This window comes from Anastrepha ludens, chromosome 4 (assembly GCF_028408465.1).
Source record: "Anastrepha ludens isolate Willacy chromosome 4, idAnaLude1.1, whole genome shotgun sequence".
Taxonomy (NCBI): Eukaryota; Metazoa; Arthropoda; class Insecta; order Diptera; family Tephritidae; genus Anastrepha; species Anastrepha ludens.
Window position 1 is genome coordinate 122,288,885 of NC_071500.1, and position 26,426 is coordinate 122,315,310.

The 26,426-nt window shown below is 33.0% G+C and overlaps 1 protein-coding gene and 1 non-coding gene across 2 annotated transcripts in view; both read left to right on the forward strand.

Annotated features, from left to right (window-relative positions):
• LOC128860935 (guanylate cyclase 32E) overlaps positions 1–26,426 on the forward strand; it is a 192,551-nt gene that overhangs the window by 149,541 nt on the left and 16,584 nt on the right. Inside the window, exons 7-12 of the mRNA XM_054098735.1 lie at positions 5,436–5,686; positions 14,058–14,129; positions 14,269–14,414; positions 14,781–14,928; positions 21,247–21,340; positions 21,460–21,647. Of these exons, the coding sequence (XP_053954710.1) occupies positions 5,436–5,686; positions 14,058–14,129; positions 14,269–14,414; positions 14,781–14,928; positions 21,247–21,340; positions 21,460–21,647 (899 nt within the window). The remainder of the gene's footprint in view (positions 1–5,435; positions 5,687–14,057; positions 14,130–14,268; positions 14,415–14,780; positions 14,929–21,246; positions 21,341–21,459; positions 21,648–26,426) is intronic.
• Positions 2,601–2,724, forward strand: LOC128862644 (U5 spliceosomal RNA). The gene has a single exon (XR_008454526.1). It is a non-coding gene; the product is annotated as a U5 spliceosomal RNA (small nuclear RNA).

Below are 26,426 nucleotides of genomic sequence, written 5' to 3' on the forward strand. Positions count from 1 at the left end.
TTAAAGCAATTTTTGACAGTTGCTTCATTCGTTTTCTTCTTTTGTGGACGAAAGTTCTAAGTTATGTGTTGGTTTTCAATCAAACGGAAGATAACAACGATGACAAACATCCGAACGCTGCTTGGGAAATGCACGATTATTTTTGCTAGTTAAGTAGGTATATTTTAAAATAGTCATGGGACATGTTTATGTTGATTTCTAATTTTTCCCTGCATTTCTAGATACTCAAGTTAATTTTAAGTTAATTATTTACATATGAAGTATTTTTAATTAAATTTGTTTCAGTCAAGTATAAGAATTTATAAATATATTTCAATAAAAAAAACAACAAATTATTTATTATTTAACAAGTTTGTCGTCCGAACCAGACGATTTGCCCGTGTGGCCGCGAATGAGACATGAAAAGAGAATTTCCAGTGCCTCCCTTCCAGATGTCTCCGTGTGTAAATCCGGTGTAAAAAGAGGATGTCAAACAACGGAGATCTGTACACAAAATTAAGGGGTTGTGTTAGGTTTATTTATTTCTTAAGGTATATGAACCAAAAAAGGTTAATGTAAACAGGCATAGTTTTTATGCAAAAATGCTTTGTTCGATTACTCAAGAATGGAGATTCAGTTATGTAATTAAATGGGTAATATGGCACAATTTATTAATTTTCATAATATTTTCCAAAATAAACAAGATTTTATTTACGAGAAAAAAAAAAACGTGGAAAGCAATAAATGTTTAAAACTCTTAGAAAAATAAACAAGATATAAAACTTGGAAAGTATTAGAACTTTTTGAAAAAAATTGCATGGTTTTTGCATACCCAAGCGATTATAGTGTTAATGCACCCAACTCTTCTTTCACATGGTTTGTGATACTCGTATGTTCCTTAGAAAAAGGGGCAAATAAAAATTGTGTAAAAAATACGCGAGACATATCGTAAATTTGGGGATAGATTCCATAACTTCCTGTAAGGTGAAAACTCTATAAATATTTTCCCAAAAAATCGTGCAAAAGAAGTAATAAGGAAATCCATATAGATGCGTGTTTATATAACAAAAGCAATTAATTTTTCTTACAAATTATTTTCAAATTTATTTTATTATTCAAACATTAAATATGTTATTTTATTAATTAATATATTTTATGTTGATTTGTTTCATTATTAATTTTATTTTAATTAGTGTACAGTGAAAATTCAATCCATAAAACACATAAAAATTCAAATTGCAAAAATGCAAAATGCAAAATATATAAGAATTTAAACTGAATTTAGAAAAAAGAAAATCTACCCAACTACTCATGACCATTTGTTAACATAAATGCACGTTTATTACAGACTGGCCTCAAAATGCTTTCGTGAGTAAATATCATATGTCAGATATGTCCAGCCCATCTGCAAGGTTTTATTACACTTATTAATAGTTTCCGTTCGTTGTTTCGTTGCAACCAAGTCTGTTATCAGCGACTGTTTTTTGCTTTCTCCATTTGTTTATACAGGGTGGCGCAAAATTCATCACACTATACAAATCTTAAAATTTTTGCAAATAGTGTTGTATGCCATTCATATATGAGTCTTGTGAACTAGGCAGCTGCAGTATACAAATAGAAAAGTATTGGAGCACGTAAGGGTGAAATAAAACTACTATTAATGAAAACTATTATTTTTTATTCAGTAAAAGAATTATTCAATAACAATCTTGGATGATTAATTTTGTGCCACCTTGAACAATAGTTGTTAGCCAGCTACACGCGACCTAAGGATTACGTTAAAACTTTAATGCATAGTTCTAAAATGCACTTTTTGCATAGTTTTTGAAGATAAATAAGTATGTACAAATGTATGTATCTTTACTTAATCTTACCCAAAAGTTTTACTTTATATGGCATTATTTTTGAAATTATCTTGTGTTTAGAAAAACATTTTTGTTTTGAGATTCGTGCAAGAACGAAAATTTTGTATAATAAATTTGTTCCTTCCAAATCGAGTAGAAAAAGAAGAGTGTAAAAAGAGAGTTGGGTGTAAATGGGTTAAATTAAATTTTTTTCAGAAATTCCAGGAAAGAATTCAAACTTTATTGAAAAATTTTGTTATCATATAAATTCGATAAAGCGACTTTTTACTTAACCCATTTCATTTATTTTGGCCTTATATTAAATAAGTAAATCTCGCTACATAAGCAAAAGTGCTTAAAACGCATTTCTTGCATTTATGTTTATTGTCTGGCAACCTTATTTAACTTATAAGTGGCACTTCACAGTACATTGAGCTAAGAAGACAACAACAACAGCAACACCTCAGGCAGAGAGCTATCGGCAACTCTTGTGCCAGCTCTCTACCTTAGTGCTTGTTGACTTTTACCTGGTTTTCAATTTTTACATCTTTCACATACATTCTCACCCTTGTGAGTATGTTTTATGCTTCACGTTTGAAACGTTGGAAAATCGCTTCGCGTACTGCTGATTCATCCACCTATTTATGTACATCTGTATGTTAAAATATGTGAATTATGTAGTGTGAGTACTATTTTTTCGTGTTCATTAAAAATTTGTAGTTCGCAGATGGTTTATAAAATGTTTTAAAGTAGTAGTTGTGTATTGGGATATGGAAATTACTCTGGCTTCTCTTCAGTTGTCGAATAAATCTTTCGCCTTTTACTAAAGATTTCCGTGGAGAGGAGCACTCTAATGAGTCTATGAAGAATTTTTGAAGGGTTTGCGACCTTTGGTTGCGAACCGATAATTGATAAATTTCAATTTAAACTAAGATAAAGGTGATTGGTTTGTGGTAACATAATCTGTATTGGTGGGTGAATGTACGTATTAATACGAACTTATCTTGATATACGTATATATTAGGGACAATTTTGTGCAGTCCCCAAAGTATGAATAATAAGCAAGGTGGGAATAACTTATTGACAAATTAAAAATAAACAATGGTTTTATTTGTTTGTGGTTTTTTTGTACTCGAGGTAGTAGTTTGAGCAATCCAGCTATGCTCCAGTATGCTCTGCATACAAGAATGATAGAAGAAGATTGCGCCCATCCATGATGCAAAGAATAATGAGATGGCGCCCATCGTGGTCCCGTTACTTTGCGCTCAGGGAATTTGACAACCAGTTACGTGATTTTAGCTCCAGTATAGCCAGATTACCATTTTCGTAACTTGATTTAGCATTTTTTTTTTTTTTTTTTATTATTTTTTATCTCGGAGTTTTAGTTCATTCCACATGACATTTTTCTAGCCTATTCTAATTAAAAGTAATGTTTATAATTTTGTAAAATATACATTTTTTAATAATTATTTAAATAATTCACTCAGTTTTATTTAGCTTTACTTTTTTTTAACATCTGGTGGCATTGTCCGTGATTGCCGGTGTTGTTGGTGTTCTTCTGCTTTCAGCAGTAAAATCTCTCTCTCGCTACTGCAGAGTTGCCTAGCTTTGGATATAAAAACGCACTAAATGCCCATTTAAAGAAAATAAAACACGAAATTTTTATTGTGTTACTTAAAGAACTTTGTATGCGTGACAAATTGTCTGTAGAATGTGCGTTTTTTTTAAATAAATGTGTTATGCTTATGTAAGTTAATACCACAAAAGCTGAAGTTGACGTTCACACGCGCGAGGCAATTTCTGCTGACGCTATGTCTGCTAACTTTGGGTGTCATATCACCCAAAGTCAGAAATCGTGGGAAACAGGTATGGCACATGTTTGATGCATGTGACAACATTTCCGCCGCAAGCTTAGGTTAAGAACAAATTGTCAAATTTAAGTTAGTTCGTTTCAGACTCAATAAAGTAAAGATGTGCCTATGAGCACCTAAAAAATATTTTTTTTCAAGTTTTAATCTGGTGAGAGATTAACTTGTACAATTTAATTTATGAGTTTTTTTTGTTAAGCGAGACTCTTTTATTAAGGGAACGACTTTTTTGCTATATTTGAAGTTATGTAACTAGATAAGGTACTCTGTTTGTAAAAATGTCAGTATGGTTGCTTTAGTATTTTCTGGTATTTTGTTGCTTATTTTTACTACGAATACACCTCTTGAAGCTCTATGTCTCACTAAGGATTGATGACCGGAAGAAACGATTACACCTCTATGGTTTTAATTCGCATTCAATAAATTCAAAGGTTTTTTAAAATGTGGAAAAAGGTTTTCAATCTTAAGAAGAGTTGAGAGCGGGGCATTTAATATTTTTGCATAGCCTTAAATGGAGCCAAAAATTAAATTTGCACTTTCAAATTATCAAATTTTATAGGAGTAAAAAAATTTTCATTAGCACTAAAATCTTCTCAGAGTGGCCTTTTTTAAACTTCTTTTGTATAATAATACAGTTTTTTTTTAACCTAAAGTTTCGCTAGCCTTAAATTAAAAACAAAAAGAAACAAACACCAGACTTAAAAATTGTCGCATTTTCGGTATAAAAAAGCACTAAATTTATTGCGAAGAGCAAATGGTTGGCAATACTGCACAACTCATCAAACGTGACGTCACGTACGCTCTGATGGGCGCAATCTTGTTTCTATCATTCTTGGCGCCCATCAGAGTGTAGGTGACGTCACGTTTTTCCAAGTTGTGCAGTATTGCCAACCATTTGCTCTTCGCAATAAATTTAGTGCTTTTTTATACCGAAAATGCGAAAATTGTGAAGTTTCGTGTTTGTTTCTTTTTTTTAATTTAAAGTTACCGAAGCTTTAAGTTAAAAAAAAACTGTATTATTATACAAAAGAAAGTTAAAAAAGGCCACTCTGAGAAGATTTTAATGCTAATGAAAATTAGTTGGTTCTTATAAAATTTGATATTTTGAAAGTGTGAATTTAATTTTTTGCTCCTTTTAAGGTTATGCAAGAATATTAAATGCCCTTTTTATACATTTTAAAAAAGCGTTTGAACTTACTGAATGCGGATTAAAACCGTAGAGAGGTGTAATCGTTTCTTCCGGCCATCAATCCTTAGTGGGACGCTTGGCGTTTTTTCGTTTTGTTTTTTGAGTAGTTTTTGGTAGAATCTAAAGGCTTACGCAACAAACCAAAATCCATTTGTACTAAGAAAAAATGCTTTTTTTCAATTATCGAAAGATTCTGAGAAAAAGGAAGCTATTCCAGCAAATTTTTCCAACGGTTAAATAAATTAAAATATTTTTAATTCAAAATTAGTTTTTCAAACGATTTCTTTTTTGTTTCACTCATAGGCCCTATTGAAGGCTGCCAATTCAGTTCCAACAACTAAACAATGCGCAAATATTATATTATACAAATGTAGGTCAATTTATTTCTATATTCTCCTGACACTAATCTCACGTGATTACACAGAATTTTTTATATATAAGTACATATATGCGAGTAAGATGTAAAAATTATCTCTATTCATACATTTATAAGTATACATAAGTATATCCCATTACTAGCCATTAATATTTTTCCTCTTTTTTGCTCACTTACAGTTTATCTCATTCTTGGCCATTACTATGAGCACGTCGGCCTGATGGTCAGTCTGGAGCGCAAAGGTCTATTGGCCAACGGTGAATACTTTGTCGTCGGCATCGACATTGAACAATATGACCCAGCAAATCCGGATAAGTATTTGCGCGGTTTGCTGTTGGAGAAAATCGATTTAAGCGCAGAAGTGGCTTTCCAATCGTATGTGGGCATCTTCCCAACAGCGCCGGCCTCTTTTGCCAAGTTTGCCAAGGAGGTGAGTAGAGCACATGTCGCACATTCATACATACATTTGCATGTACATGTTCTTCAAATGAGACACAATTTTTTGGTGACAAGGAATTTTTTGGTGACAAGAAAATGTGAAAAAAAAAATTTTAGCGCAGGATTTCGTTGAGAAGGAGAAGCAATGAATATTTTGGTAGAAATTCACAACAAAACTCAAATTGGTCTTCTGCTTGCCGTTCAGTACGAATAGTAAAACGGTTCTGAGTTGTGCCACTTTGGGGGAATACGCGTGATGTGCGTATGTATGTATGAAAATAACTGTTATGAATAATTAAATATGTTATGTCTCTCATGTAAAATAAATGCATGTTTTGCAATGTAAGCGAATGTGATTTATTGGTTTAAATCCGAGGCTTTGTATTTAATTTAAGCGTGTTACAAGGGTGTATGTATGTAAGCATATCAATTATTTGCCAACATTCTTCAAGGAAAATAGGGAAACAAACTTCTAGTCGTGAACAGCTGCTTTTCCTGTTGTTTTCACCAACTGAAAGAGGAGTAAAGTGGAGTTTATTTTTTTAATTTTGACTATTTTGTGGTTTTTATTTAATTAAACATTTTTTATTTTGATTTTGCTTGCAATTTGTTTTCTACTTTTATCATTGTGCTTTTCAATTTTACTTATTTAAAAAGTTTTTTTCAACCTTCACCTTTTTGGTATGTATTTAGTATTTATTTTACATTTTAAATTTAATTTTCATTTTTACATTTTATTTTTGTCATTTCATTTTTTGTGACCCAATTTAATTATTTTAATTTTTAATTTTTTTAATTTGTAATTTTTTATGTATTTATTATTTCGCGTTTTTATCTTTTTTGGCTTATTTTTTTATTTTATTTATTTATTTCTGACTTTTACCAATTTATTTTTAATTTATATAAGTTTATTCTTTTATGAAATGTTAGAAGTTTCTTAAATTTTTATTTGCTTTTTTCTGCATTTTCTTAAAGTAGATATATTCAAAAATATGTAAAAAAAATTTAACTTAAAATCTTGAAAATTGACGAAGTTATACCCAATACAATAAGTGCAGGTAGTGAGTTAAAACGGCCAATGAAAACTTTAAACGCGTTTTTCTCAAAACGACTTTTCTGAACACGGTGGCCTCCATTTCTCGAAGACTTACGAACCGATTTAAATTTTTTTTTTTATTTTTGTACATTTATGGGCTACAGTCGTACATAGCCGTTTTTAAAAATTCCAAAAATGAATATTTTTTCAAGCCTTTCGAAAACAAAAAAAAAGGTTTGTATTTTTACCTCATTTTTCAAACCTGCACCATTTTCTCAAAAACAAAAAAATGAAAATAAAAAAAACCGCCACGTACGACGATAGCCATTGATGTATAGATTAAGCATTTTTTGGTTTTTTGCTTTCAGATGATTTTTCACCGCTTTATCGTGGCCACCAGGGTGCATCAGTTTTTTATGCCGTCATTGCATTAATATTAATAACAATTGTAATTTTTAATATTTTTTAATAAAAATTTGTGGCAGTATAGTTGAATATATGTTAAATAAATAATAATTTGTGCGATCCTCAAATAATCATCCCTACTTATTAAAAAAAAATTCATGAAAATCACTTAATTTTCACGCGGTGTTCCCCCTTAAACTCTTTTTTAACCTTTTCAAATTATTTTTGTGTTTATTATTTATTTTACATTTTTACTAAAATTTTTATATTTACTTTTTATTTTTATTACTAAATTTATAAATTTTTTCTTTTTACATTTATTTTTTTGCTCTTTTTTACTTTTATTCGCTTACCTTTGATACATTTACAGTTTTTAACAATTTGTAGTAAAATAGAACTTTTATTACATTGTTTTTTATTATTTTTATAAAATATTAAAAATCTTTTTAAGTTTTTATACATTAAAAATTTTGTTGGAGTTTTTTAAATTTATATTTAGTATTTGCTTCATATACAATATAAACTTTAATTTTTATTTAAAATTTTTATTCTTATTATTTAGTTTTTTTTGTGACCCACAAATTATTTTTGTAGTATCTAATATAATTTTTGTGTATTTATTATTTGGCTTTTATTGTTTATTTTTATCAATTTTTTTCTAATATAATTAATTTTTTTTTTTAATTACTTTATTTTTTATGAAATATTAGGCATTTTTTTCAAATTTTATTTGTTTAAAATATTTTTTAACCTTTTTGAAATTTTGTATTGTATGTATCTTGTATTTAGTTTATATTTTAACTTTAATTATAACTTTTAATTAATTATTTTTTGTGGCCTATCAATTATTTGAACAATGTTGTTTTTGTTTAATTTGTATCTTTTTATGTATTTATTATTTTGCTTTTTTATCATTATTGGTTAATTGCTTCATTTTTATTTTAACCAATTTATTTTTTGCATTTTTATTACTTTATTCTCTTATGAAATATTAGGAGCTTTTTCAATATTTTTTATTTATAAATTTGTTTTAACCTATTTAAAATATGTATGTATGATACAATATTTGTATTATTAGTTTACCTTTTAGCACCTAAATTCCATCAATCTTCTCCATTATATCAACAGCTCTGGCTGGCTGTAGATATCTGCCTGTTGGAGGTATCATAATGGTATCAGATCGGTGCTTTAGTGCTATTTGAGGAGTGCTAGACTGGCACCCTAGCCATTTAACTTAAACTTTTCTTTGTACTTTTTGGTCTTATTATTAAATTGAACAATTTTGGGTTGTAAATTATTTAAATAATTTAATTTTTACTTTTTGTTGTAATTGTTTTTGTATTTACTATTTTGCTTTTTTATTTTTATCAATTTGTTTCTTCTCTTATTTATTTATTTTTATCACTAATTTTTTATGGGCTACGGATTTTTTAAACTTTGATGTTTTTATAAATTAAAACATTTCTTTTTAAATTTGTTCTGTATTTATTATTTTATTTTTGCTTACATTTTATTGTTTATTTTAGTTCGTTTGTGTAAGAACATATAGTACATACATTGTTTTTTTTTGTTTTCATTTTTTATGCTATTATTATGTTTGGTTTATTGTTTTATGCTTTTGAATTAATTTTTTACTTTTGTTAATATATTACTTAATTTTTTAATTTTATTACTTTCGGTCGTTCTGTCTCTCAAGAGTTTTTTAAATTTATATTAAGTTAGCTTGTTTTATTTTAAATTTTGTATGCAATATCTTTTAATTTTTTGTTTGTTGGTTCAGTCTTTATTTTTCTCAATTTGGTTTTTACTTTTACTAATTTTTAAATATTTTATGAATTTATTATAATTTTTTTTATTGTCTTGGTTTATATATTTTAATAATTTGTTTTTTACTTTCTCTGACTTATTTTTTATTTTCATTGGTTTAATTTTTATGAAATAGTACAAATTTTGAAAACTTTTATTTATTGTGAAATTTTTTCAATATATTGTTTTATTTTTTTTATTGTAATTATTGTTTTACATTTTTTGATGCTTTAGTGACCGATTAATAATTTTTGAAGTTTTTATTTATTTATAATTTTCTTTCTAATTTTATTTGCTTATTTTGCTATTATTATTTTGATTTTATTTTTATTGGTTTATTTTTTATTTTTATCAATTTGTTTCTTCTTTTATTTATTCTTTATTCTATGTATAAATAATTTTTAAAATTTTTACAAATTTATTTAGAATGTTTTTTTTTTAATATAATATTTTGTTGTTTTATTTTTATTGACTTTATATATTTTTTTAAATTTCTATTTAATTTTGTTTTAAAATTTTTTCAATCTTACATGTTTTTCGTACTTACTATTTAGTTTAGGTAGTCGGTTTAGTTTTTATTTTGATCAATTTGTTCTTTTATTCCATAAATTTTTCAATATATTTTTTATTTTTATTAATGTATATACTTTTTTTTAGGTATCAATAATTTTTTAAATTTTTACTTATTTGAATTTTTAAAATTTGTATGCGTTCGTTAGTTTGCTTTTTCTGTTTTTTTTTATACATTTTTATGGCCAATCAATGATCTGTAGGGAATTTAAATTGAAACAAATTTATCTCTTAGACAAACTTCTAAATTTCAGCAGAAACGAATTTTGTATACCCGTCGAACCTTTTAGTGAAATGTATTATTATTATTATTATTTAGTGACTGGTATGAATAACAGTACTAAAATTATGTTTGAGCATTGGCTGCAGAGGACATCAGCTCTGTAGTGAAATGTAATTTGGAACGATTCCCATTAAAATTATACTTATTACATTTCTAAATAGTAATTATCGAATTATCAAAATATGTTAAATTACAACCAACAAAGTTTCTGCGTTAGTCAGCTGTTGTGTACCAGCAGCCGTTATATCATAGGCCCTTACTCTATTAAAACACTAACATCATTTAGCTGCCAGCTTTGATAAAGCCTGCGCCTTTGGTAGTGGCAAAATAAACTAATTATTGTTAATTAATGTAGAGTTAGCTAGATACTTACAGTGCACGCGCAGTAATGTGAACACAATATGGAGTGAATATCAGAAAATATGCTAAAGAGTGAAGAAGGCTTGCAAGCTGTATGAGATGGATACTTCAGTACATATTACAAATGCATAAATGGTATTTTCGAATTTAAGAGTTATTGAGAAATAAGCGTTTTTTGATTACAACTTACAAACTCATGCGTATTCAAGCCATACGAATTAACTCACACGCATTAGTACGAACAATTTGATTTGTACTATGAGCTCCGAGAAGGTTTTGCGGTTAAGAGTGGGCTGAAAAAGAAAGTCGATCAAAGCGATATGAACCTACTTGGATACCTAAGAGAGAGAGGTCTAAGGGGTTTCAGTTCTTTCAGCAGAAAAAAATTACAAATATTTTTTGGATAGGTGCAAAATAACGCTTAATAAACGTATTTCTACATTCGGTAATTTTTTGAATAAATTTATTACATTTTATTTGCAAATATGTAAATTTTTTTTTTTAAATTCTCATTTTGGAAGTTTGAATAATTTTTTGCCCCAAGTTTTGAGATTATCAAAAGTGAGCAAATTCGTATTGATTAGCTCACATTATCGAGTATGCACTGTACTTACATAACGATGTGGCTACCAGGGCATTCCATATTCTCAATTTCCCAAATTTCCCAGTTGCCAAATCGCAACAAAGTGAAAATACAACGTCACAGCATCAAAATCAGGAATTTAATTACACAGTCATTTCAAATGAAAATTGGATTAAGTACTCAGTTAATCATGTACAAGTATGACCATTAGTGGTTAAATTTCATGGCAAAATATTATACGTTTGTATGCACATAGAATATTAAAAAGAAAACTAAAATATTTACAAATAGAAACAACGAGTAGATATTTTTGATTAATCAGTCTATTCTATAACAATCATTCGATTTTTCCCGGATTCGCCATAAAGCAGCAAATATTGTAATGCTTAGTAAAAGTTTTTTTTTTTAATATATAATAGCGATCGCTTCTCGGTAGGCAATTACGAACACCGTGCAGCATTTCTGCCATGAAAAAGTTTCTCATGAAATCATCTGCGGTTCGGAAGTGGCCTCAACCAAGATAGGCTGGAGAAGAAACTCCAATGTAAAAGCAGTGCATAGTACTAGTAACTTTCTGCAGTGCCTCCATAACCACTATAGCTTGAGGGGGTGCTATTTTTACACACCCACTTAACCTGTCGTTTGACTCATCAAAACAAAACTGGTACTAAAGCACTTGCTGATAGTTTCGGAATAATTGCACGTTCTTTCGAATTCATCGAATTTGCACAATTCGAAAAATGTTATAAACCGAGATGACTAAACTTTAGCCCCGCGAGCCCAGGACAGGGCTGAGATGATTCCATCTCATCATCCAGACAGTTACAGAAAAAAAGACTCGTTAATGCCCAAGGGACAATGTCCGGAAAGAACCACAGATAGTTAAGGGGACTCCAATCTTCGCATTCCCACCTCACGAGTCTCCTGTCTAGTTAACTCTTTCGCCCAGCAGTTTCCCGCCATGCCCCTGTGACTAGGTGCACATATGAAATTAACTTAAAAGTTTTGGGATGCGGCCATTTTCCGCCCTTATTACCACTTGGAGCAGTAAAATATTCACTTGCCTGACAATGGTTGCTCAAGTAAGTAATTAATCGGTTAATTTTTTGTTTGCGGTTATCTTCGATTGGAACTCACGATAGTGGTCCGGTAGCTTGAACTTGAGCTTATTGGGAAGTTTCTCACAGAATACCGCTCCATAAACCTTTCTGGCCAATTTCGAAATATCCGTGAACAAATTTGCCTGACCCTACCTTCAAAAGCTGCACCCCACGCGCCCTTTTCATGAAGAAATGGGAATGGATGGATGGGATGTGAATTCTTCTATGAAGATAAATTCACAGTTTCTAAGTATACTTGAGTATCCGTAATTGAGATCAAACCTGATTGCGGTTTGCGCAGTGACAATTTTGCCTGGTATCTCCTCGGTTGCCACATTTAGCATGACGTTAGGAGTTGCTGTAGTGCTGGACTGAACGACCTCACTGAATCCAATGAGCACTGACTTTGGGTCCCTCTCCAGCATTTTGTTCGAAGTCGCAGTGAGGACAAAAAAAGCAAAAATATGACTCTAGGTGAGAGGATCTATATTTCGCCAAAGGTACCAGTCTTCCTAACCCTCTTTCCAATTTTGGGCTTCTATGTTAGCTTTCCGTTAGTCGCAAGTACTGCACCTTATCAGCCAATACTAACGGAGCATGCCGTAATGAAAAAGGTTGAGTTTTTGATTTTTTGTATCTCTTCATTGAATAGGCCGTGCTTGATTTTGAGAGGATACCCCGTTTGACAACTTCGTATTCTTCTTCTTCTTATTGATTGGCACGATAACCGCTTAAGCGATTTTGCCAGAGTTTAACAAAGCACACCAGTCATTTCTTTCTCGTGCTCGTGCGCCAGTTGGACACACCAAGTAAAGCCAAGTTCTTCTCCACCTGATCTTTATAACGCAGAGGAGGCCTTCCTCTTCCTCTGTTACCACCAGCCAGTACTGCATCGAATACTTTCAGCAGCGGAGCGTTTGTATCCATTCGGACGACATGACCCAGCCAACGAAACCCCTGGATCTCAATTCGCTGCATTATGTCTATGTCGTCGATACGCTCATACAACTCATCGTTGCAACGTGTACGATACTCGCCGTCACCAACATGCAAAGGTCCAAATCTTCTGCAGAATCTTTCCTCTCAAAACTCCAAGGAACGCTTTATCGGATATGGTCATCGTCCACGCTTCTGCGCCATACGTTAGGACTGGCATGATGAAAGCCTTATAAAGGGAGAAAGCCTTGTTCGTCGAGAGAGGGCCTGCGTAGTATAAAGTAGCACTTGTTGGCAAAAGAGATTATACGTTGGATTTCAAGGTTGAAATTGTTATCCTTGTTAATGCTGGTTCCTATATAAACGAAGTTTGTTACAACCTCGAAGTTATAACTGTCAACAGTGACGTAGGTGCGGATACACGAGTGCGCCGACTGTTTGTTTGATGACAGGAGGTACTTCGTTTTATCTGCGTTCACCACCAAACCTATTCGCTTTGCTTCTTTGTCCACTTTGGGAAAGCCGAACTAATAGCGCGGTTGCTAATGCCGATGATGTCAATATCAATCGACAAAAAAATGGTGTGTGTCGATTTTCCTTTTATGGGACTTTTGATAGGTCTTTTCTAAGTTTCCGTTTGACAACTGCGGCTAGGTAATCCCGCATCAATGCGTACAGGGTATTTAAATACTTTCCTTTAACAATAAGTGTCACGTGTTCCACATAGACAATCAGAAAGTCGTTAAAAACGATCAAATTTAGTTACTAAAGGCTTAGTTTACAGCTACTGAATTAGCAGTAAAAGCAAACTCTCTTGGTGCTTCAGTTTTTCTCCCTAGTGTATGAACATATTTATTTATATATGTATGTATCTTTATTAATGCATGCATGTATTGCACTCATCGAGCTAAGCTTGTAACTGATTTAGGCCGATTGATTGGCAACAACTTACAAAGGTAAAAGTGCGACCAAAATTGCTGACAAGAATAACAAGAGGTATAGTCGAAGACGCAGTCTTGTAGAAATGTATGTATGTATGTGTGTATGCGAATGAAAGTGTGTATAAACACGCATTAATGTCTATTTAAGTGACAATTATAGACTGAGAATTGCGTGTAGTTGCAAATATGCCAGCAAAAATCACTGCGGGCTATGTGCGCGTCGATAGGGGGTAGGGCGAAAATGTGAAAGAGATAAGGATAACGTGCCTGAAATATTTAATTCTAACCACAATCACATCAAAACTCAACGGCTTTTATTTTTCTTGCTTCCTTCTGCGTTTAGGTGAATAAATACATGGAACTGCCACCGTTCAATTTCCCCAACCCTCTAGGCTATTTTGGGGGAGCAAAGCAGGTGAGTAAATTTATGAAATGGGCGTAGCTTTAATGCTACTTTAAGGTTTTTATACAATTTTTACACATTTTTTTCGGACAAACTCAGGAAGCTTAAATTTACTTTGTTGTTGTATTTTTTATTGTACTTCCGCTTTCAGATCAGCGCCGAAGCTGCGTATCTCTACGATGCTGTTCATTTGTATGCAAATGCGCTAATAAAAGTTTTGAAGTCTGGTGGCAAACCAAAAAATGGCACCGCTCTTATTTCAGCCATAAAAGGGTCCAAATACTTGAGCGCCATGGGGTGAGTAAAAAGTGATGTTTTCACCTGTATGTGTGTGACTATTGTAACCTATTTTTTAATTTTCGCTTTGGGTGACATAAAATGCGAAATAGCTGTACCGTTGCTAAATCTAAATGTTATGGTCGTTGTGGAGATTGAGCGCATTGCTGCTGTTTCGTATTCGAAATCAAGCTTTTAATTATGTCGCATAATGAGTTTTATATTTAATGAGTGATGGAAGCATATTTTCTTAGCTCATGCAAAATTGCGTAGAATTTATATGGATATTGGAATTGAAAAATTATTTTTTATTTCATGGTCCTCTTGTGGTGGCCATATTTCAAAAAATTAAATAATAGATCAATTTTTACTCCGTCCTCCTTGCAGCTACCACGTCTATATCGATGAGAATGGCGACGCAGCCGGCAATTATACAGTATTAGCGCGGGGCTATGCGCGGAATAGTAGAAATCTGACACTTCCTGGCCTAGTGCCGGTGGGGACATTTAGTCAAACACAAAGTGATAAATTACCTGTAAGTATAGGAAACTCAATTTTGCATGGACGCTTTGTAAAAAAATATCTATATGTGAATATTTAAATAAAGTTTTTCGATTTCTTAAGATATTTCGTCACTGAAAAATTTAGATGTAAAATTTCTTCTAAAAAAATTGAATTTAAAATGCTTTAAAAAATCGGTATTATTTGTACCAACAATTTTTGAATTGTTTTTATACACATGTACATATCTGTTTTTTATGTTCAATGCAGGGGGTTAAATCTCGAAAAGAGACGTATAGCCCTTACTATAAGCATGCCCGATTCACTCGCCTGTTTTGCGGCTGAGTGCCTACGGACATAAACCACCCCCTCCACATCTAATTTCGGGGCCTTCAGTTAAGATACACCTTCGTAAGGCAGGTTATATTGGCACGTTTTGTCCCCTCAGTTGTTTCTCAGGCGTTGCTCATCTTGTCGGAGTCTCACCATTATTAGCTTCACAAATTTGTTTCCTATGTTCCACTACTTAACCGAGGAAAGCACTTGGCGAACTAGTTCACTGGAGCTCATTCTGCAATTTAGTTGCTGCTCAGCCCTATTTCTTAAGACTGAAAATCTAACATACTCTGAGTTTGCATGTTCAGGGTTCTCTATTTTGTCCGCACACAAATGGCAGAATGGATCATTTACATGCTTGAATCATGTCAGTATTCTCTAAAGTAGCCGAGACCAGTCAAAAACTGTGTCGATGATGGAAACCCGCTCAATTTTCTTCCTGCTACTTAGTAGCACTACCTTGGTTTTGTGTTCTGGTTATTGTAGGTCCGCTTTCTGTAGCTGTAAATTCTATTCAGGCTTAGATACGCGGAATATAGCATTGCACATGATGCTCGTGGCACAGAGACATGTGGGATGCCTGCATTGACGTTGAAGGACATTGAACCTACGTCTGTGTAACATATGAGTGTCCTATTGTTGAAGTATAGCGTTTTTCAATAGGTGCGCTTCAACTTTTTCCCGATAGGGAGGGCGAACGACGCAATATTTTTTTATTTTTCGCTTGTCATTTGTAAACTTCATTAGTATACATTTCATCATGGAACGCTACACACTTGATTGCAAATCGTGCAAATTTTTTATAAAAATAATCGTTCTGTTGCTGCTACTTTAAGAGCATGATTTTCCGCCGCGCTCGTGTGATTTGACGCCTCTAGACTATTTTCTTTGGGGTTATGTGAAGGCATTGGTCTACAGTAACAAGCCGGCGACGATTTGTGAGCTCAGAGCCAATATTGAACGCGAAATTGCTGGAATTTCGGCCGATTTATGCAAAAGAGTGGTCGAAAATTGGGTTCAACGATTGGACTTCGTAAAACGTGCACGCGGTGGTCATGCAAAAGAAATCGAATTTCATTCTTAAATGTATATGTTCAAACTCGATAATAAAAAAAAAAAATAGTTAAAAAAGTCAAACCGTTTGTGTTTTATTAAAAAAAAAAGTTGAAGCGCTCTTACTGAAAAACGCTTTACAACGATATTTTCTTTATCAAATAGTCTGGAACATCGAGACTGTGCACCGCGTTTAATATTCGACTCTAGTCCGCCATGTTATGTAAAAGCATTCCTTACGTCAAGCGTAGTATTTGAGCAGTATTTCTTAGTGCCGTCAGCCCATCTATTGCCCTGGAGTGCTGCTTTAGCAATGCCACACACTTTCTGGATTGCATCAAGTGTACTTCTTTTTAGTCTAAAGCCGTACTGAAACTTGGAGAGTCCCCTTGTCGATTCAGTATACGAGTATTTATCCAGTTTATTGCATATGATTTGTTCGATTACTTCGCCTGTGGTGTCCAGTAGGCATATTGGGTCATATTCTGCTGGCATCTGTGTAGATTTCTAATTTTTTGGTATGAGCACCAATCACTGGCTCTCTCCCACAGTCAGGACAAAATTCCTTCACGCAAGCAGGTATTTATTTGCTCTAAAGGATTCGTTTGTATAGCCGATTTCAGCACCACATTTGGAATGCCGTCTAGCCCTGGTGTTGTATGAGGATTTTTATCTTCGTAGATGCCCGGCGTTCCTCTTCGTTAATTTCTGGTACGACATTATTAAGTTTCCTCTCTATGGCAGCAACTCTGCAAAAATGTTCCCCCTAGTACTAGGGCATGTTGGCGCTTTTTCTGAAAATGCTTTTATTTTTCGCATGCTAATTTTGTATGCATTTCCACAGGGATTGTAGTGGACATTCTCTGTAAGTGCACGGAGAGCTATAGATTTGTTTTATTGCTTCTCGCTAATGCTTACATACATACTGTCGGTTTATGTATGCACGTAGGCACATACAGTTGCGTGAAATTAATTGTTGTTTGTGCTGAGTACATAACAGACGAATATCACTTTTTGTGGCCGAAGCTGAACTAAACCGAACTCCGGCCAATTTTATCTAAAGATGATGCATAGACTGCAAGGTTTGGCTATCCGAAGCAAAATTGTGAGAGTAACTTCGGCTGCCCGCTTATTTCACACGCGTTCTTGAGGTCTGATTATGCGTACTTTACGCAAACTTCAGAAAACTTAAGGCTGATTATGTTCCGTATACCATCATATAAAGACCTCAGTACTGTTTCAAAAAATTATCGTTTAATATTTACAATTTCCGTATATTAATAATATAATGAACTAGAAACTCGATGTTTGCCCATCTCGATACTTCCGACACAATTCTTTTTTCATGGCGTACTCAATACTTGCGAAATTAGAAATTTTATGCCTCGAAACTTGCAAGATTTTTTGTTTTGCCTTACTCTTTTGCTGCTTTAACGTTCTGGTAATGAAGTGGAAGTACCGTCTAATTCATTTGCTGACGAACTTACATGGTATGGTCTCATAATGGTAAAGAGGCTTACAATAAATATAAATAATACATTAACAAAAAACTTTCAGGTGCATAGAGCAACAATAACTTTTATTAAAAAAATGAACAGTCCATAAAGAAGTTTGTTACGCGATCTGAATCCGGTCCAGGTAGAAGAAAAAGTTTTAAGATTTCTGAGTTTCCAAAAAAGGTCCAAGATCAAGGGACCAAAAACTTACCAATTACAAGTGATGTGAGAGAAGATAAAGCCAAATTATTACATGCCAACACTCAGGAAAAGCCTGGAGAAAAATTACGGAGAAAAATTATCAAATAAGAGTGACTCCAGCAATCCATTTTTGAACAAATTTAACAAAACAATTATGGATTTAGGTTTGACCAAAGAGCAGATATTCAATGCCGCTGAGCCTGTCTTACTTTGGAAGCCCTTATCCGATTAAACTCTTGTGCGCTCAACAGAAATCTCGGCTTCGGGTCATAAGATAAGTAAGAAGAGAATAACGTTCCTTGCTTGTGCAAAAGCTGCTGGAAAAAATTCATTAAAAAGTCGTTAATTAAAAAATGTCACTGATATGCCCCTTGCCTACAAAGTAAATAGAAGTGCTTGAATGATCTTCGCTGCATTTGAAAAATGATTTCACAGAACATTTGTTCTAGAGGTATATTCATTTTTTGCCAAAACTAAGAATCTTGTTTTAATCAAAAATTTTTTAAATAAACAAGTAAAAGGGTTCTTCGTGTGCAAAGTCTTCCGAAAAAACCACTTAATCTTATTGATAATGGCGGTAAAAGTTAAAGAGCTACGATGGCCAAATATCGGTTATGTGCTTGCTTTCTAACTGTACGGTTTGTAAGTTTTGTTTTATTAATAAAACCCAGCAAAGGTACACTTATTTAAGTCAAACAAATTTCAGTTAATTTTTGAAAAATGGCCAAAGAAATGAAGCATATTCTGATTAATTTATGAAAGTTTTACATAAAATATAAATAGGCCAAATATACTATTACAACAAAATTTTAATATTTTGAAGTCACAGGTCAGTGATTAGCCGCATTTGATAATATTTGAGGGTATTGATGACGAATGCGCAACCAAATATTTTTAGTACGCCTTATAATGAATAAAAATGAAGTGATAATAAATTTATTTAGACTTTCACGATCAACTTAATGCGAATTCGAATGCGAATATTTTTATAAAAGGCTTACAATACAGATGCAATTAAGACAAAATAATACTTTTGTTCATTTTATTTTGTTTCTGAAACAAAAACTTGTATTTGACCACGCTTTAACTACAAAAAAGATCTAATAACACTACTTTACAGGCAAAAAAAAACCCAAAACCTACATCACTCAATTCCCATTTAGTATCGGTGGCTGAGTCTGCATTCCCATAATTTGTTTTTTCGTATACAGTTTCGAGTTATCGCCAAATAAAGGTTTATGATTACATCATACAAATATCTGATCATAATGGATACAATTTATAATCTTCCTCTTCCAGATCTCTTAAGTTTCATCAAAAAGTCTTCCTGACTAAGTGCTTGAGAGACCCCCCTATATCTAATCTAATATAACCTCACAATTCGGAAGTGTACAATACCGTGCATGAAACTTCATAATGACAGAGAGCTTTTTCTAATAGCGATCGTTTCTCGGCAGGCAATGGCTAACCACCAGGTGTATTTCTGCCATGAAAACACTCCGCACAAAGAGTCATCTGTCGTTCGGAGACGGCATACAACTTGTGCTCTCTCAGTTTGTGGGGAAACATAAAGATGCATGAGAAGTTTCGATTTATTTTACTAGAAATATTTTCAAAATATATTTTTTTTAATTTCTTAAACCTAAAAGTTACTCCATTAGAATAGAAACTCTCATTGACAATTTACTTAAGCAAAACTCATGGCCAACAAATAATCCATTTGGTGAAATCATTAGTTGGCTTTTCTAGAAACAAATTACTGGAGTAATAAATTTTAATTAGAATATAAAGTTTTACATAAATAACATCTTTAGACGATTTTTTTCTCCAGATATAAGAAATTTGTATGATCTACTTTTTTTCTTTAATTCAAAACCGTTATACGGCTATGTCTCCAAAACTATGTGCAAGAACGATTTTATATATAGATTTTTTTGTCTCGGAGACCGATTTTACATACGAGTTGGTTGGTCTAGTTCTGGGGTAAAAAAAAAACAAAAACATTACTATTTGTTCTCCTGTGTAATTACAAATTTTATATGGAAGTTCAAAACTCATTATAATACATAAAGTAAAGCCGGAAAAAACGATGTCGGTCCGTTGTATATTACTTTTAAGAAGTAGCTTGTATGTGTAACACCCTTTAATAGGAAAAAAATTATCTAATAATTGCAAATAATATACAATTTGTGGCCAATTTAAAATCAAAAATGTTTTTTTATGAAACCCGCCATTTGTATGAAAAAAATTCTTTATATCCAAGGAGGTCCATCTAGAGTTTATAATTTAAACTATCAAGTTTTTTGAAATTTAGTTTTTAAAAATAAATAAAAAATAAATAACTGACCCGCAAACTTCTGTTAGATATTTGGCAAGGTTAGTTGTTGTTCCACAAATGGAGGGGCCTACAGTTTTAAGTAGACTTCGAATGGAAAAATTGTTTTTATGAGGAGGCTTTTCATTGTCTGCCGAGTGCTAGACATTTTATGGTTAAACACCTTTGGTTAGGCATTTATGAAATAAGACGTGATTGATTCACAAAGTTCGTCTGAAAGAACTGAAAAACGCTTGGCTGACGTTGAACATTTTCACCGAAAAATCATCATATCCTTAGCATCTATATTAATATTTTTTTTTTTTTCAAATTAAGCGAGAAGTAGAACGGCTAGGTAGACGAACCACCCTCTACATACAATTTTTTTAATTTCACGAGATTTTTGATCAGCACCATAAGCTATACCTATATTTCGCCTTAATAGAAATTATTAGTAGCTATTAACTAAAATCGATCTCCCATCTTGATGAACCATTTTTTTTCTCTACAAAATTAAAAAAATTATTTAATTAATTATTCAAATAAATATTCTTACTAATGATTTGCACACTTTTTGAAAAGAACTAAATCGTGTTCATATTTCACACTTACTGTATTAAATTTTTGCACTTTGTAAATATGAATTTTTCTAATAATTGATTTCAATAATTTCTCATTAAACTAATGCTTTAAATAACAAAACTAAAAAACTAAAACAAACGAAATATGCGAAAGAGTTTTCTACAGGTGAGTGCTCGCCCCCTCCCTACTACACACCCAAGTACTTATACATACACACGTTCGAATTTTGCTAATTGCTGTTTACCCACTCGAACCATCTTCCAACACTACAAATATACGAAGACACTTTTTTCTCATTGCAATGAATATAAATAAATGACTGCGCTTTAATAGCCATTTGATATTAAAAATGTATTCAACCCACAAATAGGATCTCAATTTATATGGCAAAATCCATTGGGTGAGCGGGCATGGGCGTCCAGCAGCGGAGCCGAAGTGCGGTTTTGCGGGCGAGAAGTGCATTAGTGAGTAGAGGGCCAACTAACGGTCACCATGCAATGGCATGCCCTCATTTCAATTGGCATTATTAACTAAATTTTGTACATTGACACATTCACACATACATATGTTATATATTTTGCAGGTTATACGGGCGAGATATCCGCGGGTATCGCTGGTGGGGCGTTGCTGCTGCTCGGGATTATCTCTTTGGTTTTGTACCGTAATTGGCGCTACGAACAGGAGCTGGATAGTTTATTGTGGAAAATTGATTTTCGAGAAGTGCAAATGCATGAAAGCGAAAAGGAAACGTCTAGTCAAAAGCAAACAAGGGTGAGTACAAACATACATACATACATATACATATATATGTGTGGGGAAAATTTTTCAAATGCTATTCGAGTGGGTGGAATACAATGCGGTTGATAGAGAAGCTTGTGTAAGCCGATTAATTGTACCAGCGCAAGTTATTAATTATTAATTACTTAAACTCTTAGTAAATTGTGTAAATTTGCGCATATTAAAGTAGGCAACTCTTTTCATATACTACAATAGGTGCAATTTTACACACAGAATGTGGACGTCGAAAATTTCACATTGTACAAGGTAGCGCAAAATTAATTACCTTTTGGAAGATGAATAATTTTCACAAATAATAATAATAATTTTAATTTTTGTCAAGTGTATTTATTTATTTTTATTTATTTTAATAATCTGCAGTACAAATTACCTTACAGACTAGACAAAAATGTAAGGAAAAACAAGTCAAATTCGGCAAATAAAATATTAGCAGTCAATTTAACATTAAGCAACTAAATATAACTTTTTTACAAAATTAGGTCTAAATAAAACGAAATCAAGCAGGCTGGAATTGGATATTAAATTATAGTTTCGAAGTGGTTCTGTACTCGCAAATTTAGTCTTAAAGTTTTCCCCATAAATAGGGTAAAAATTGCGAACACTTTTTTGTGGAACATTAAAGCTCATCTGCTCAAGTATGCGATCAACAACACTGAAAATAAACCAAAGTAAAAGGACTGTCCTCCTCTTTTCTAGAGAGTCTAAATTAATTAGCTTTAGCCGAGAGTTGTAGGATGGAACAGCCGTTCGACACTTGTAGCTATCTAGTGGCTGCAGTCTACAAATAGATAAACAAATGAGCGCATAAAGGTTAAAATAAAGTTGCCCATCACTCAAAATCATTTTTATTTATTTATTAAGTAAAAGCTTTATTAAAAAAAAGTATGCAGTTTATTTTTGCGCCACCTTTAATAATAATTTTATTTACAATACTTTTTCCCACTTTTTCCTACTTTATTTAAAACATCCTACATTTTTATACCACTTGGAACTTTCAAAAATGCAGAGTTCAGCTATATCGAAGCTCGAATTTTTTACTTCCAATGTTTCGAGAGAATAATTATTGAACGCCGAGTTGAGAATTGAAGGATTTTTTTCTAAAAAAAAAAAAATAAATTCGTAATAAAATAAGTAAGTAAAGTCAATAGAAAAGCGTATTATGACCAAGTAGAAGAAAAAATTAACGGAATAAATAAATGCGCTGGGTCAGTGGTGGGATTTTGCCAAAAATATACAAGTCGCAAATTCAAGTTCAGATATACCTCCGGAAATATTAAACCAGTACTTTAAAGCACTGCTAAATGACGCCTGTCCCCCACAACAAATTTAAAATGTGTCACTATTAGATAAGATCATAGTTTGGATAAACCAATTACATGAGAAGAAGAAGGCAAACGTGAGAATAAAATCTGTTAAAAGATTTATTTCAGTCTTTTATTGTAAAAATAATATTCGACTGCGTACAATGAAATGCAGTCTATGCCAGAAGAAAGAAATCACGATTATTCATGAAGTATAAAACATATATATATATATATATATATATATATATATATATAATTGGCGCATACACCCTTTTTGGGTGTTTGACCGAGCTCCTCCTCCTATTTGTAGTGTGCGTCTTGATGTTGTTTCACAAATGGAGGGACCTACAGTTTCAAGCCGACTCCGAACGGCAGATATTTTTATGAGGAGCTTTTTCATAGCAGAAATACACTCGGAGGTTTGCCATTGCCTGGCGAGGGGTGACCGCTATTAGAAAAATGTTTTTCTTAATTTTGATCTTTCACCGAGATTCGAACCTACGTTCTCTCTGTGAATTCCGAATGGTAGTCACGCACCAACCCTTTCGGCTACGGCGGCCGATATATATATAAAAGATATATATTTACAATTTTTTTGTATGTACAAAACTACGGGTCGCAATTACTCAATAAGCCGTATAGTCTACATCGTTATCGAGTATAGCCTGGCATCTTCTCTGCATGCTTTAAACCAGCTTTCTGCGTAGCTCGTCAACAGAGGACCAGATTTTGCGAACTTGACGCTCGAGTTGCTTTAAATCGTGACCTCGCTTTCCAGAAATACGTGTTTTTCTGAGAGCAGTGGTTTTGATGATGTGGGATGGTAGGATATGTTCGCCTTCTTCAGTCGCCGTTCGATGGTGTTGATACTCACATCTATTATTTTTTTAGCAAGAATTGTGTGTGTTTGGCATAGTCGTAAAGAAGGGTATCGCTTAAAAAGTTGGACCATGACTTTATCCAGGTTTTTTGTCATCACTCGCTTCAAGCCGCGCTCGGAAAAGTTATCAACATTTTTGTACACCTTATAACACTGATTCCACATCACAACAAACTTTTTTGATTTTCAATTACGTTTGCAGCCGCAGCGTAAGGAATTTCGGCCCTTTCGAATGCGTGCATAAAAATAACGCCTAGAAACGCTTCACGTACTTCTCACTCATTTTTGTTTGGTTGCGTTTACGGGAAAGTTTCGAACGACACTAACCTGAGTAGCACTGGCGTCGTAGCCCTTGAGTGGGACTATTACGCAGCGAAAAGCAGAACGAAATATATCTTGAAGTTACAAGAAAACAACCGGTTCTTTTCTTCTGACTGTATGCAGATAAAAGCGACAAATTTAATATTAAACCTTAGAAAATAATAAATCTTAAGAAAACAATTTAAAAATATAAAAAATCTAGCTTGTACATCCTCCGTTATTTATTTTAACTGGTACTAGTCGTCGTGTCATCGAATTTATGACTGACTAAAGGAGTAGCCGAATGGGTTGGTGCGTGATTACCATTCGGAATTCACAGAGAGGTCGTTGGTTCGAATCTCGGTGAAGGCAAAATTAATAAAAACATTTTTCTAATAGCGGTCGCCCCTCGGCAGGCAATGGCAAACCTCCGAGTTTATTTCTGCCATGAAAAAGCTCCTCATAAAAATATCTGCCGTTCGGAGTCGGCTTGAAACTGTAGGTCCCTCCATTTGTGGAACAACATCAAGACGCACACCACAAATAGGAGGAGGAGCTCGGCCAAACACCTAACAGAAGTGTACACGCCAATTATTTATTTATTTTAAAGGAGAGTTTTTTTTGCCCAAGAAAGATTTTTTTTCATTCCTCCTGAGTAGCTTTTTTAATGTGCAATAGGCTAATAAACTTGCGGTCGGCTTTATGAACTTGCGTGCGAAGAATGCTCGAGAGGTTTTCTTTGGATTTAGTTCGGGCCATTGAAGCATTGCCCTGTTGATACGTCCAAGATTCACCGAGAAATTCTTCGGCAAAATTCAATAAAACATTATCCAAAACTTTTACGTAATTTCCGGGGTATTGGCTCGGTAGCTAAAATACCTCAGGTCATAAAAAGTTTCGGGAGTGACGCGTTTTGTTCTAGCTCGCGAAAATCTCTCCAATACTTCTTCTAATGCAACCATGAGTCGAATCGAGATTAATATTGGGAGAAAGTTCACATCTAATTTGGTTAGGGCTGGTGTTTTTGTGACAGCCAACCATCTTATCTCGCTGGTACACCTGTTGTCAATCTTAAGCTCCCATCAAGATTTTTCAAAAAGTTATGGATGGCATTTTTATTTCGATTTACTTTTAGCGCTATTTTGAGAACTGAGACTCTATCTATTTGCGATTTGGCGGATTATCAATTTATTCAAGTAAATTTAAATTGATGATTTTTATTATATTGTATTTTTTATATTTTATATTATTTTTATATATTGTAATTATTAGTTTGGGGAAAACGAAATACATTATTTTCTCCGTAGATGGCTGTAGTGATCGATATCTCGAGAGGTATCGATCAAACCATTTAAAGTTTATGCTCGTTGCTCTTTTTTGTTTGTTCCATTCAGTTGTGAGTTACAGGGTGTTAACAATGAAAGTCAACAAAGAGACAACTCGGTATATTTTACAGTTTTTCTTTGATAAAGACGAAAATGCAAGCCAGGTTGAATGCCTCTGAAATTGTGAAAGGTGTTTATGGTGCTGATATTGTAACAGTTAATTACGCGCAATTTTGGTTTCGTCGATTCCGTTCAGGCATTTTTGATGTTAAAGAAAATGTCGATAAAAATACAGAAATAATCAAAATTGACCGACATGTTAGTAGTCGTAGCATCGCTCAAGAGCTAAAAATCGACCATAAAACAGTTTTAAACCATTTTCGCAAAAATTTCACACAAAGATAATGTATTTATTTGTCACCAAACATTTTGGTATTATTTCACCATTTGCCGATTGTGCCACTTCCACTCAAATTTTCACCAGTTCTACATAAAAAATTGGGTTCTCCAACCTGTAGGGTCTTCACTATTGCTGAACACCATAGAACATAATAGATTTTTAAGCGTTTAGTGATAGTGGATATTTGTACTACATAAATGCAAGTATCTACGCAAATATTATTGTGCTATGTTATGCAAGTTATGCAGGCGTACATTGAAGTACAGTTAAAGAAAGTAGAAGTAACACAAGCAAAAGTAGCAATGATTGCTTGGAGGATGCACATAACACAACAAATCGTCAACTTAAGCGTTATCAGACATAGTGAAAGCAACAAGAACAACAATATAATACATACACATTCACACATACTTTATGCAGCGTAACAGCTTCCTGTGTTGATGGCCTGGTGAATAGGGAACTGAAGTAACATGACAACATTTAGCATAATGACGTCCTGCCATTGCTGACAAATGTGTGCGCTGTTGTCGTTGTTGTTGCCGC